This window comes from Malaclemys terrapin, chromosome 3 (assembly GCF_027887155.1).
Source record: "Malaclemys terrapin pileata isolate rMalTer1 chromosome 3, rMalTer1.hap1, whole genome shotgun sequence".
Lineage (NCBI taxonomy): Eukaryota > Metazoa > Chordata > Testudines > Emydidae > Malaclemys > Malaclemys terrapin.
In genome coordinates, this window is record NC_071507.1 from 99,965,254 (window position 1) to 99,978,766 (window position 13,513).

The window sequence follows — 13,513 nt, forward strand, 5'->3', positions numbered from 1 at the left end:
GAAACCACAAGATGCTAGGTTATAGCAGCTTAGGATATTTTAAGTTTGGACATCTGCTGATGTTCCTTCCACAAGAATACCATGGTAAATGATTGACATATATGCTAATAATATTGAGGTAAACAGACTAGTAATCTATGGGAGAATGGCACCCCAACATCAATAAGGTGAGGAAATGCGAAGGCAGAGGGGATGAAACCCCTACTGAACTCGCCTTAGGCATAGTAACACATTATAAAAGTTGCATCCTAACCTGCGTGCCTTGGGGATGTAACTCTTGGAACATGCGAGGATGACAACCACTAGTGATGGTGATGATGAAGAGGATGAGACAGAGGAGGCAAAAAAAAAACAAATACTTCAAGTTGTTCTGCAAGGAATGGTTTGAGTACATGGATGCTCAGATGGCCATTCTGTGTTATTTCTATCTTTCTGGGTTGGATTGTTTGTAACATTGCTAACTTTGTTAATAAAACTTACTCAAATTTAGGAAAAGCCTTCTGTAATTGCGTTACAATCATGCATGTCAGGGTTCACAAATTTAATAATACTGTGCCTGATCTTGGGATGAGAACCTATCAAACCTCAGAGTGTTAACTGAGAATCCTTAAGTAATCAACATAATTAATAAACAATCAATAGATCAGGCAACACAAAGGCCTAAGCTGTATTTGACAGTCAAAAAAGAAAAAGAAAAAGAAAAAGAAAACCCCCCACCATATTCATCACCATGGTACTGTGGAAGTGACTTGACTACATTGCATGCACAATCAAGATAAATGCTCAGTGGGTGTTATTCATTTTATCTCTATTGGAGGATTATGATTTTTATATATACACATATACACACACACATACATACACACAAATTTTTAGTCATGTTCCAACATGTGTTAATACATTCAGTATAAAGACAGAAATTTGTTCTTGGTCATGTTTAATCCTATATCACTTACAGGAACCAAGGCTGTAAGATCCAGACCATTTTTGTAGCTCCATGAAGTGTGGTGTCTGTTGAGGTTCCCAACGTGGGATGGATGTTGAAGTGTTGGTAGAGGTGGGGTGTTCCAGGCTTCATCAAACATTCACAGCTTTAAATGGACTGATTCTTGCAACATCACAATGAGGCAAAGAAGTTGATAGAGCCTCCACATCATTAATATCGGTTTTCACATCAATGACTGTGCCATATTTTCATGAAGATTGTTAACTACAATGTCATAGCTTCTTAGTGTCAGACTACTGGCAAGGAATGCTTTTCTTGGAGACCCCATGTCCACCCCATGACAGGCCATGAGACTCTCTATTATAGAGTGCTTTGCAGCTGACAGCCCCTTGACACTGAGCTAAAGAATGGAGAGTGAAGAACCAGTGATTACTACTCCATTGCCACTGTAACTGGAATCCAGATTCATTCTACTGTTTACTACTTTAGTTTCCCTCAGAGGGTAATCACAGGATGCACAATGAGAACATAGCAGAGTTGCTTAACATCTGCTCAAATGGAGAACTGACATATGACTCAAAACCAGTATATCTAGGAGTAACTCTAGCTCATACACTTTACTATAAGGACAACCACAACAAGGTAGCTCAGAAGATTAAGAGTAGAAATGGCCTTTTAAATAAGCTTGCAGGATCAACTTGGGGAGCTAATGCACCAACACTGCAGAGTTTGGCACTAGGTTTCTGCTATTCAGCGGGAGAATAAACACACAGAAGCACAGTAAACTCTCCCCACACACAGTTAATCAGGGCCGGCTTTAGGCCAATTCCACCGATTCCCTGGAATCGGGCCCCACGCTAAGAGGTCCCCACGCCTTAGGCACCTTTTTAAATTTTAAAATTTCTTTTTTTTACTCACCCAGCAGTGGTCTGCTCCGGGTCTTCAGCAGCATTTCGGCGGCGGGGGGTCCTTCAGTGCCGCGGAAGACACGGAGCGGACCTCCTGCCGCTGAAGTGCCGCCGAAGACACGGACCGCCGCCGGGTATTCGAATCGGGCCCCGCAGGTCCTAAAGCCAGCCCTGCAGTTAATTGATGTGCAATTGGCTCAAATGATAACAAACAGGGACTATGAGACCAACAGACACTGAGTGGTACCAGTCCTTTCTACTATCCCAACTCCAAACATCAGGCATTATATTGCAGCAAAGGACCTCCTTGACAAAAATCCAGGAATACCACAACTGCTACTTTTCAAAGATATGGCAAGTGACTCACCAAAGGAGCAGTATGGCCTACGTTCCTGGCCATCTCCATGGGAGATGTGGTTAAATTATGGTGAGCAGAGAGGGAATAAGCTGCTCCCTTTGTAAGGAACTCCTTCCATGTCACTCAGCCTGGTGAGAGACGGCCTGGCTTCTAGCCCCCACGCTACTTCTGGTGCAAGCTCAATCATTTCAGATGCAGGGTGGAGAGGTGTGTGATAGATGACCACACCTTGGGGCCCAGGAATGTCCTCTATGTGGCTGAGGTGCAGTTGAGGATGCCGCACACTTCCTGATTGACTGCTCATCTGGTGCCAATCCATCAGGCCTTTTTAGACACCGTACTCAGAGGGCTTGTCTACATTACCCGCTGGATCGACGGGCAGCGATCGATCCATCGCATCTAGTCTAGACGCAATAAATTGACTGCTGAGAACTCTCCCATTAACTCTACCAGGGCGAGAGGCACAGGCAGAGTCGACGGGAGAGCATCAGCCATCAACTTGCCGCAGTGAAGACACCATGGTAAGTAGATCTAAGTATGTCGACTTCAGCTACGTTATTCACATAGACGAATTTGCGTAACTTAGATCGATTCCCACCCCCAGTGCAGACCAGGCAAAGATTCATAGATTTTAAGGCCAGAAAGGACTATCATGATCATCTAGTCTGACCTCCTGCACATTACAGGCCACAGAACCTCACCCACCCCTGTAATAGGCACATAACCTCTAGCTGAGTTACTGAAGTCCTCAAATCATGATTTAAAGATCAAGTTACAGTGTATCCACCGTTTACACTAGTTTAAACCTGCAAGTGACCCGTGCCCCATGCTGCAGAAAAAGGCAAAAACTGCCCAGGGTCTCGGCCAATCTGACCTGGAGGAAAATTCCTTCCTGAACCCAAATATAGTGATCATTAGACCCAGAGCATGTGGACAAAACCCAGACAGACACCTGGGAAAGAATTATCTGAAATAACTCAGAGCCCTTCCTATCTAGTGTCCCATCACCAGCTATTGAAGACGTACTGCTGACTCCAAAGCTACTGAATGCCAACACGTGTTTGATGCCTACTTAAGCCCTCTTGACTTTTTTTGGGGGGGGGAGGGGGAAATTTACACATTTCTTTATCTCCCTACTTGATATTTTGAACATTTTTTCCATTTTTACTGTACCATTTGTGCATTTGCTAATAAAACTCCTGTGTCATGGTACAGATATTTGTGTCTTCTTGTGATAGCTAGCCACGGCCGGCTCCAGGCACCAGCTCGCCAAGCAGGCGCTTGGGGCGGCCACTCCGGAAAGGGGCGGCACATCCAGCTATTCGGCGGCAATTTGGCGGACGGTCCCTCACTCTGGCTCGAAGCGAAGGAGCTCCCGACGAATTGCCGCCGCAGATCACGATCACAGCTTTTTTTTTTTTTTTGGCTGCTTGGGGCGGACAAAACCCTGGAGCCGGCCCTGTAGCTAGCATGTGTTAGGATGACTAAAAATTCAAGTGTAGACATACCTCACATCTGTGAGCCTATGCTGATTTACACCAGCTGAGGTTCTGGCTCTTAAATTTTAAAGTTAGCACTGGAACCAAAAAACTGCCCATCTTCATGGTTTTCAAAATATGGATCCGGATAGTATGGCTTGGTCCTATCTTTATTTAAAATACTTTCCCTGTCTGCCAATATCACATCTTTCTCTTGATGTTAGAGTTCAACAGATTTGGAGGTTAAGTTTGACTAAGCCCCTACCCCAGGTGCAGAGGCTTACCTGAAATTTAAATTAATCTCTTTGGATCCAAGTACACTGCATGAAGGGGCGAAGTACAGAGTCTCTCTAGTAATTCAGAGAAGCAGTGGCAGACTCACTACTAGTCATGCTGTGTAAGTGGGGTCTTGATGGTGGCAGATGAACCACTCCTCTATTCTAAACCATGTCTGACAAATAAATCACTTGCCACCTACAATAAATATCCTCCTATTTACCAGCTCTGCTGCCCCTGGCCCTGCCTTTTCTAGGTTTGTTCCATGTTTTCCAGCCACTTATTTAATCATCATCTAATTCTTTACTTCCCCATGAAAGCCAGTACATGACAATATAGAAGTTTGGATTAACACAGTCTGCTTCTGAGGATGCTGTAGTTCTACTAGTTCTTAAAACTACATTGCTACTTAAAGCATGGCTACTGTTGCTCATGTTAATGTTGTTTCCCCCGTTCAGTCCACTACAGAAGTGATAAATGAAGGGCTAACCTGTTCTAAAGTGCTGTTTTTTCAATGTTTCTGAATTCAACAGGAGCTGTGTACTCAATACCTCTGAAAAAAAAATCAGGCCACAGCCAAAGCACAGAAGTATAAAAATTCATTGAGACCTGAAGAGAGAGCAATCAGATCTCTGTCCTACTCCAATTGTGAGGAGTTAGTCCTGAGTCCTGACCTTGGTTTAGTCAGGACTGCTACTTTGGAGCACAATGATGAAGGGTTTTCTGCTCCTCTTCTTTATTATGTGCTTTGGTAACAAGTGTAACATGAATGTGAGGGTAGGGCTCTTAATCTTCTTTGAGTGGATGTTTGAGAGCCTAAGGGCTGCTGTTGAGAAATATCTACCTCTCACTTGTTGTGGGCTAACTTGCAAGGTCCATGACAATCAGTTGCAGAATCTACAGTAGATTCATTGGTGGATAGGGATCAGTGCAGGTTGGGAAGCAGCAGCAAATTGTCTTCAGCTGGTTTCATTTAGGAGAAAGGCCATCATATGTACAAGGTGCAGCCTCTTTGTGAATGCCTGGTCTAGGCTGAAGTAGAGCAAGTAGTAGACTTTGTTCTTCAGTTTGAGCCAATTGTTCATTCAGGCTGCAATTGCCTTCATGCACATGGATATCAGTGACAGCGTGGTGGCAGAGCTGACTGAAAAAGATACACAGAGCTGCATGTTATGTTCTTGGCAATGCAGCCCTTGTCATCTCAGTATGACCTAAGGGGGACATCTAGAGGATAACCAGCAGGAGTTTCAGTATTAGGCCCTTAGAGCTCTTGGGCAGGAAAAGCTGCCCATCAGGATTCCCTTGACACCTTTGAGGAGCAGTAGGTACTGTCTGGGGTTCTCTGATCCATGTCCCCTTCAGGTTCCCTTTGTTTGACCCTTTGACCTTCACACCTGTCCCTGTTACATTTTTGGTTGTCCCCCATAATTATTTGAGTTCCTGGACTTTGTGGATCCTCCCCACAGGCTGGGGGAGAGTCCTTTAGCAGTGGGCAGGCTTGTGCCCACCCACTTCCTGGGACCCAATATGGGGGAGGGAGGGATGATTCCAAGGCCAGCTGGGAAGAAATAAGTGAAGTCAAATTAATGAAATTCTATTGTCTCCTGCTAGGGCATGTTGCCAGATCAGCAGCACTTTGTGGTCAATGGTGTCTAAAATAGATAACAGGCTAAGCAAGGTAACATCAGCCTGTTTTGTTTCACTCTACCACTACTCCATCAGTGCAGTCTTGTTTCCATGCCTTGTTTTGAAGCAATACTGGAGGGGGCCTAGGATACCAGTTGCTGGAATCTGTTCAATACAGTAGCTAGTGGGGTCTCTAGCATTCAGTGTTAGTCCAGTTTGACCTCTTGAAACTATCACAAATTTCAGGGTATCAAGGTCTGATTAAATTTAGTGGCCAGTTTCACAGCTGATGCCATCCACCAAAACCTGTTTCCTATCCTCTGCCTGAAGTTTTACTTGATCACAAATATGAGACATTTCACTGAAGCTGGGGGGCTTCCTTCTGATTGGGACTCATTGATTTGATAACCAAGAAAGGATGTGCAAAATTTATGGTGAACGGTAACAAGAACTAGCCCTAATGCTGTGTTGCTTATGAAAACGTAGTGAAATGAGGGTACCACACACACACACCAACTTTGCCATTTTGCCTGGTACAGCACCTTAAAAGAAATACTTTTTTCCCCTTTAACTACTCTCAGTAAAAATAAATAAATAAATAAATAAATAGTCATCACAAAAACCCAACACTCATGACAAGTTGCATGTTTAAAGCACTACACAAACATTCATTCATTCACACACGCCTCCAACACCTCTGGATAATAGAACTAAGTACCCCCATTTTAGAATCAGGAAAGATGCTGAGAGGTTAAATGGCTTGTACAGTGCCAATGATTTGATGTGTGATTGCTAATCTTGGCTCAATCAGGAGTTGGAGGATTCCAGTCCTATCCTCAGTGCAGGGTATCCAGTTTCTTGGAGACTACATTCTAACAACACTTAAAAGTCACAGCTATGTAACAACCACTGGGAGATGGGATCCTACAACATGTGAAGTTGATAGTGATGTGAGTCCTGACCTAAAATCTCTACTACTGAACAGAGACGTAAGAGACACATGTAAGAGAGCAGAATACCAAGTCGACTAGGCATTTCATAACTCCTATATGTCAAGTTACAAAGCACTGCACCTCAAAACATACACAGCAAACACCTACTCATCCTTAAATACCAATACGCTCACTAATATTCCCCAATAGACAGATAGGCTACTTAGAATAGGAGGAAATTAGGAAACATTTCAGTTACTGAACAACATTTTCACTTCCAAATATTCATCTAGCTTTCCTCTTCTCTGGGGAGGTAATGATTTCTAGTGGTGAAATCATGGGGCTCGGAAGCAGGACTTTTTGCTTCTAAACCCAAACCTTCACTGGCAGTGCATTACCTGCAAAGACTTTGCATTAGTTTGGCTAGTTTCTTGAGCTCTGTGCCTCAATTGATCACTCTACAAAATATGTAAGATACTCACCTACCTTGCAAGATTCTCATGAGGCCTTATTTTCAAAGCACTTTGTGACCTAAGGAGTTCTACATAAGTATATTAGATTGATTTGTTAGTTGCTTCTCTTGCTACCTTAATTAATTCCACATTAGCAAGAGAGGGTCCTGTGGCAGCTTTAAGACTAACAGAAGTATTGGAGCATAAGCTTTCATGGGTGAATGCCCACTTCATCAGACTTGCGTCTGATGAAGTGGGCATTCACGCACGAAAGCTTATGCTCCAATACTTCTGTTAGTCTTAAAGGTGCCACAGGACCCTCTCTTGCTTTTTACAGATTCAGACTAACACGGCTACCCCTCTGATACTTAATTCCACATTGTAACTAATGTTAAAGAAATGCCACCAGAATTTCTTTAGTACTATGCCCTTTACCATACTTAAAATGATTAGAATAGAAAAGAAAGAAAAAGGTCCTGAAATGAACAAAGTTGGCTATATTAATAAGCTCTCTATTAATCTACTCCTATTGAATAAGGTGTAGTTACTGTAAAATGTTAAATTGCTACTTTCACCAAATCCCTTCTTGTTTTGATTGCCTATCATTTACCTTCTCCAGCTCTGTAATCTGTTTTTCATAGTAAGGTATCCAGAAGCGTGAACAGTATTTCAGACAAGGCAATATAACGGGATCATAGGTTGGACCCACTACGTGCGTCAGTTTTCCCTTCAGTTTCTCAAATTGCAACCAGGCCACTTATCCATCAACACCACTCCTGGTTGGGGTCCGAATTATTAAAACAATATCACAGTTCAAATGTCAACTTGGCAAAAAAAACCATTTCCCCTCTCCCCCCATTACTTCAGCCCTTTCCTGGACTCAATAGTTCTTTCCCCAAAACTTTCTCCCTTCCGATCTCCCACATGTGGGCTATTATCAGGTGATCCTGATCACCCAACTGAACTGCCAGACCAAGCCCAAATCCATTACCTAGGGCCCAATAACTAGGCACAGGTGGGGCTATGCCCAACTCACTAAAAGAACCAGTCCCCTCCTCAGATGGGCACCAAGTAATTTCTTGTAACACTTATGATGACCAGACTTGGCTCTCATTTGCAAAAAAGTGTAAATCCTGTGTAAATCCCAAGAAGTCAATGGAATTATTCCTGATTTATATCAGTATAACTGAAAGCCAAGTTTGGCCCAACACCACCTTTTCCATACCTTGAATTTGGTTTATTAAAAGAGAAACTGTTTCTGACAGTCCATTCTGTTTGAGAGTGAAGCTGCAGACAAAAATGGAGAGGAGATGACAAAAGACATTAAAAACTAAAGAATTATAAACACCTGTTATGTGGCAACGAGATGTAGTACATGAACAGAGGAGATAATAGTCTAAAGCTGCAAAACGGGTTTACTGAACTGCTAGAGATAGTATCACACAAATGCTAGGTATACCTTAAAAAGGTTTTTTTATATAGTGAGTCAGGATAGAGTTATGAGGTTTGCACTATGTGGCTGACAATGCACCTGCCCCTGTGGATAAATTAAGGGCTTCATTTAGCTTAGTGCTGCAAAGATTTTGATATTTACATTCACTCCCATTCCTCTCAATTAAAGTTGCCTCTAAAAAGGCTTTTGTTTTTGCTTAGCTGTGTATTTGACTGCAAGCCACCCAATACCATGTCAGAGCAATGTTGATGTGTGACTCTGTTCCCATTTATGTTAAACTACCCACATTTATGGCACAGCAGTATCACTGCAACTTAATTGTGAATAATGGTTTGCTGCTTAGTGCTGATCTGCCATTTTTATCACTTAATTAGGACGATCCAAAGAAAATGTATTTTCTTACAGCTTTGTAAGTGCTTATGAGGCATGTTGCGAGCCCTATAATATTTCTTACCTCAGCCAGCTGCCTGGCACAATCCAGGCTCTAAGTAAAGTTATCACCGCTCTGTTTTATTACAAGATCAACCCCATCAGCTTTTTTTTTTTTTTTAAATAAAACCCACTCAAAGCTTATGGAATATAGAAAACTAAAAGTACACGAAAATCTGGATGAAAACACACTATGATTTCCAATGAAACTTCCAATTTACTAACCAAAACAGTTGAGAATTTCTAATAAAACTTCTTATAATGCCACAGAGGAAAGTGTTTCATAGTCAGACACCTTCATAAGGATGAGGTCTTAATAGAAATATTCTACCTGGTAGAAGTTCTGATCCAAAATACAAAATTGAAAGGCTTCATATCAGTGAAATATGACAAAAGACATTGAAAACTAGACAATTATAAACATCTGTTATGTGGCAACAAGATGTAGTACATGAACAGAGTAGATAATAGTCTAAAGCTGCAAAACAAGTTTACTGAACTGCTAGAGATAGTATCACACAAAAGCCATTTGTTAAATTTAGATGATTCAATTCACTGCATTGTATCTGTAAAACAAAGCTTAAGTACCATGTGTGACAATCTGAAACATTTTATTATGTGCCATGAAAATACAAGCCATGTGAAATGAGGTACAATAAACTATAAGTATAGTTCTTAGACATATCACCTTTAGTACTATTTTATTTTTATTCTGGTAGCCCCCACAACATGGTAGACCCTGTCTACACACTGGAACACGCAACCCCTCCTCCAAAAAGCTCACAGACAAGAAAACAAGCAAAAGCATTCTATGATTCTATGATTGAAAAGGCAGTGTTGTGAAAGGGCTTGAAGGCAAGCAACAGAAGTTTAAACTTGATGTGGTTGAAAACAGGGAGTTAATGGTGAGATTCCCAAAGGAGGACATGGTCAGAGTGACAGACAAGGTAGATGACCTTAGCAGCCATGTTTTGAACAGACCTGAGCAAGGCAAGGGATGTGTCAGAAAGGCCAGACATGAGGAGGCTGCAGTAGTCAAGACAGGAGCTGAAGAGGGCCTGAATGAGTTTTTTCACAAGGGAGAGTAAGTCAGAGATAGCTATTAACTGATGGGCCTTAGTGACAGGAAGGATGGTGGTGTTGTCAAGCAAACAACATGTGTTTTAATATGGCTAAAAACAAAGAACGTTGGCCATAATTACAGGATGGAAAACTATCTCAGGAAGCAGTGACTGAAAAAGATTTAGGAGTTTTGGTTGATAATCAGCTGAACACGAGCTCCCAGTGTCACACTGTGGCCAAAAGTGCTGACACAATTCTGGACACAATCAGGAGAATCTTGAGTAGGCGCAGAGAGGTTATTTTACCTCTGTATGTGGCAGTGGTGTGACCACTGCTGGAATACTGTGTCCAATTCTGGTATCCACAATTCAAGAAGGACGTTGAAAAGTTGGAGAGGGTTCAAAGAAGAGTCATGAGAATGAATAAAGGATTAGAAAACATGCCTTATAGTGATAGACCTATGGAGCTCGATCTATTTAGCTCAACAAAGAGAAGGTTAAGTGACTTAGTCCCAGCCTATACGTACCTATGTGGGGAACGAATATTTGATAATGGGCTCTTCAGTCTAGCAGAAGAAAGTATAACACAATCCAATAGCTGGAAGTTGAAGCTAGACAAACTCAGACTGGAAAAAAGACAATTTTTTTAAAAAAGTGAGTAACTAACCATTGGAATAATTTACCAGTGGATGTGATGGATTCTCCATCACTGGCAATTTTTAAATCAAGACTGGACATTTGTCTAAAAGATCTGCTCTAGGAATTTTGGGGAAGTTCTATGACCTGTGTTACACAGTAGGTCCAACTAGATGATCACAATGGTATCTTCAGACTTCTAAATCAGACTCAATGAACAGTGACACAGAACAGAGAAATTTCAGAGTAACAGCCGTGTTAGTCTGTATCCGCAAAAAGAAGAACAGGAGTACTTGTGGCACCTTAGAGACTAACAAATTTATTAGAGCATAAGCTTTCGTGGACTACAGCCCACAGAGAAAATGGAGAGGATTTTGGAGGAAAGATGAGGTATTCTACCAAAGTGTGCCAAGATACTTTATTTGTAATAATTACATCCCCCAAAATGTGGCTTAACTTTAGGAACTACTAAAAACCACCACAATCCACAATGGAGAACTTGGACAAACCTCATGTGAGCGAGCCTAATAAAGGATCAGATTTCAATGCAAGACCTACAATACACAGGCACACAATGTGGAACCAATGGAGACCACCTCTGACTTCAATAACTAATGTACTGAACTGCATCTGCCTTATACCTATATGACATTAAATATCATATACATATGCTCAAGCTGTTACCCTGAAAAAAAAATCTATGAAACATGCACACATACATACTATAATGGTTATCTCATCATAAATAAACTATGTTTAAAAAAAAAAAACTAAAATAAAATCAGTGTCCTGGGATGTTGACCCAAGACTCAGCATAAAGGTATGTAACTAGAAGTGACAGGTCTTCCTTTTAAGGATAAGAAAATTCTTTCCCATAATCAAAATCATTTTGTAATTTTAGAAAGGGTATAGATCAATGTCTTGTCCATTGTTAAAATGGACAGTATATTTCTCTGCACATCTCACTTCCTAGTAACATTATCTTGCCTTTATTCAGAGTGCACACAGCACTCCCAGCTAAGGTTTTAAGCTTCATACATAAATATATTCCCCGTCCCCCGCGATTCTCAATCAAGTTGTCCGTATTTATAAAATGTAAACACATGAGCATTTACATTAAAAATAAAAAAACAACTATCCAAAATGATACTGATTTACAAGTATCATTTTGGATACTAGACATCTTTACACTCCCTTCGTGGGTTCAGTTCTGCCACCTTGTCACCTCTTAACTCATTATTAAGGTATATCGGTAACCGGCAACCACAGTAACACAGTCCTTGCATAGAGGGCTGGCATCCTCATAAGGGAACAATGAAGTAAGAGTCAAAGACTTACCTTCCAATTAACAGAAACTCCCCAAGCACTCCAAGGCGTCTCATGGCTATGAGGATCCCCCTCACTGTCATTCCTTCACAGAAACAAACCACAACCCTGGCCTTGGGTAACCTTTCACGAAGCTTCCGCAGCAGCCGATCAAAGCTCTTTTCCCCAGCATTGCTGTAGATCTTGTCTGAGTGAGCGATGCACAGGCCTTCTTGGGCAGCCAGCTCTTTGAAGGCTTCCATTCCACTTTCCCCATAATTTCCTAAACAAAATAAATTATGAGTTTTAATGCAACAGCAATAGCATATGACAGCCTGTTAAGAGGGGATGGGATGGTGGTAAAAATCTTCTCAGATCAGCTAATAATAGTATCGTTGACATTAGGGGGAACCAAGGAAATTCTTCTTTTATTAACTGATTAGTGGGGCTGTTGCATTCTCTGCCTATAACCCAGTACTCTGTATGTAATTAGAATGCAACAGAACAATGAGAATTTCCTTTATCTTAATTATACACAACTTAACAACTGGAGGCTTTTGCTTTCTTACTTTCATTAATAGTGGATGCTCTACTACAGTTGCTAGGCTATTCAAATAAGGCCTTCTGCTGCTGTTTTGGAGTTCCCATGTGGAAATGAGTTGATCACAGCACATATTATGAGCATTAATTGTTGTGAATGACACCAAGAATTGAGAGGAACGTGTGTTTATTTTTTCCTCTCATTTTTTCCCTCTCATTGCCCCAGAAGTACCAGTGGTATTCCTTACACTAGAGGAGAAAAGTACAAAATTTACTCAAAGTAGAAGGGGACGTAAGCAAAGAATAGCACCACCGCTAAATTCCTGCCAACGTAAAAATAGATCTATGGTGGGGGGGGGGGAGAACTGATTCTCTGGTGTCCTACACCTTGTGTAAAGATTTACACTAGTGCAAAAGTGAGTAAAATGAAAGCATTCTGATTTTGTAGCATTTTATACTTACTTAGCCCCAGTGTAAAGAATTGACTAACATGAAGGGCAATGAAAATCTCTGGTCCAGTATTTGGTTTTCATGTACAATTTTTTTTATACACACATCAGTTTCTGGGATAACTGCTCAAATTAGAAATATTTGAAAATTAAGCCTCCCACAAACTTTGGGGGTTCAGATAAAATGGAACCTGATTCTGGAACTACTCTTGGTTTTGCTTTTATTTAAAAAAAATCCAATCAATAGTTATATAAAACCAACTCTGCTTTCTGCTGCAGAAGCTCTGTGAAGACAATCTATATTTGTGACATTACAATTCATTACCATGAACATGTTTGTCAAACCACTACTAATCAGGCAATATGAGCAGACTGATTACAACAGAGAAAACTCCCCTCTATGCAGAAGTATTTTAGTTATTAGCAGTAACAAGAAAGGGGCACACATGAAGTATTATATTTTGTAATGTTTGCTGGAGTGTGGCAGTGATTCTTGAACTGTTAATACCTAACCCAACCACTGTGCCAATCATCTGACTACTGCTACACATATACCTTTCTTGTGAAACTACAGAGATGGAATTGATCGTGGTCACTAGGCCAAAGAGTACAGCTTCAGTTTCTTGCTTTCCTTCGGTGTGAAATTTTCAAATTAGTAAATACA

The 13,513-nt window shown here is 41.2% G+C and overlaps 1 protein-coding gene across 1 annotated transcript in view; it reads right to left on the minus strand.

Annotated features, from left to right (window-relative positions):
• Positions 1–13,513, minus strand: part of GRM1 (glutamate metabotropic receptor 1) — a 264,393-nt gene that overhangs the window by 200,808 nt on the left and 50,072 nt on the right. The window contains exon 3 of the mRNA XM_054024486.1: positions 11,894–12,143. Within this exon, the coding sequence (XP_053880461.1) occupies positions 11,894–12,143 (250 nt within the window). The remainder of the gene's footprint in view (positions 1–11,893; positions 12,144–13,513) is intronic.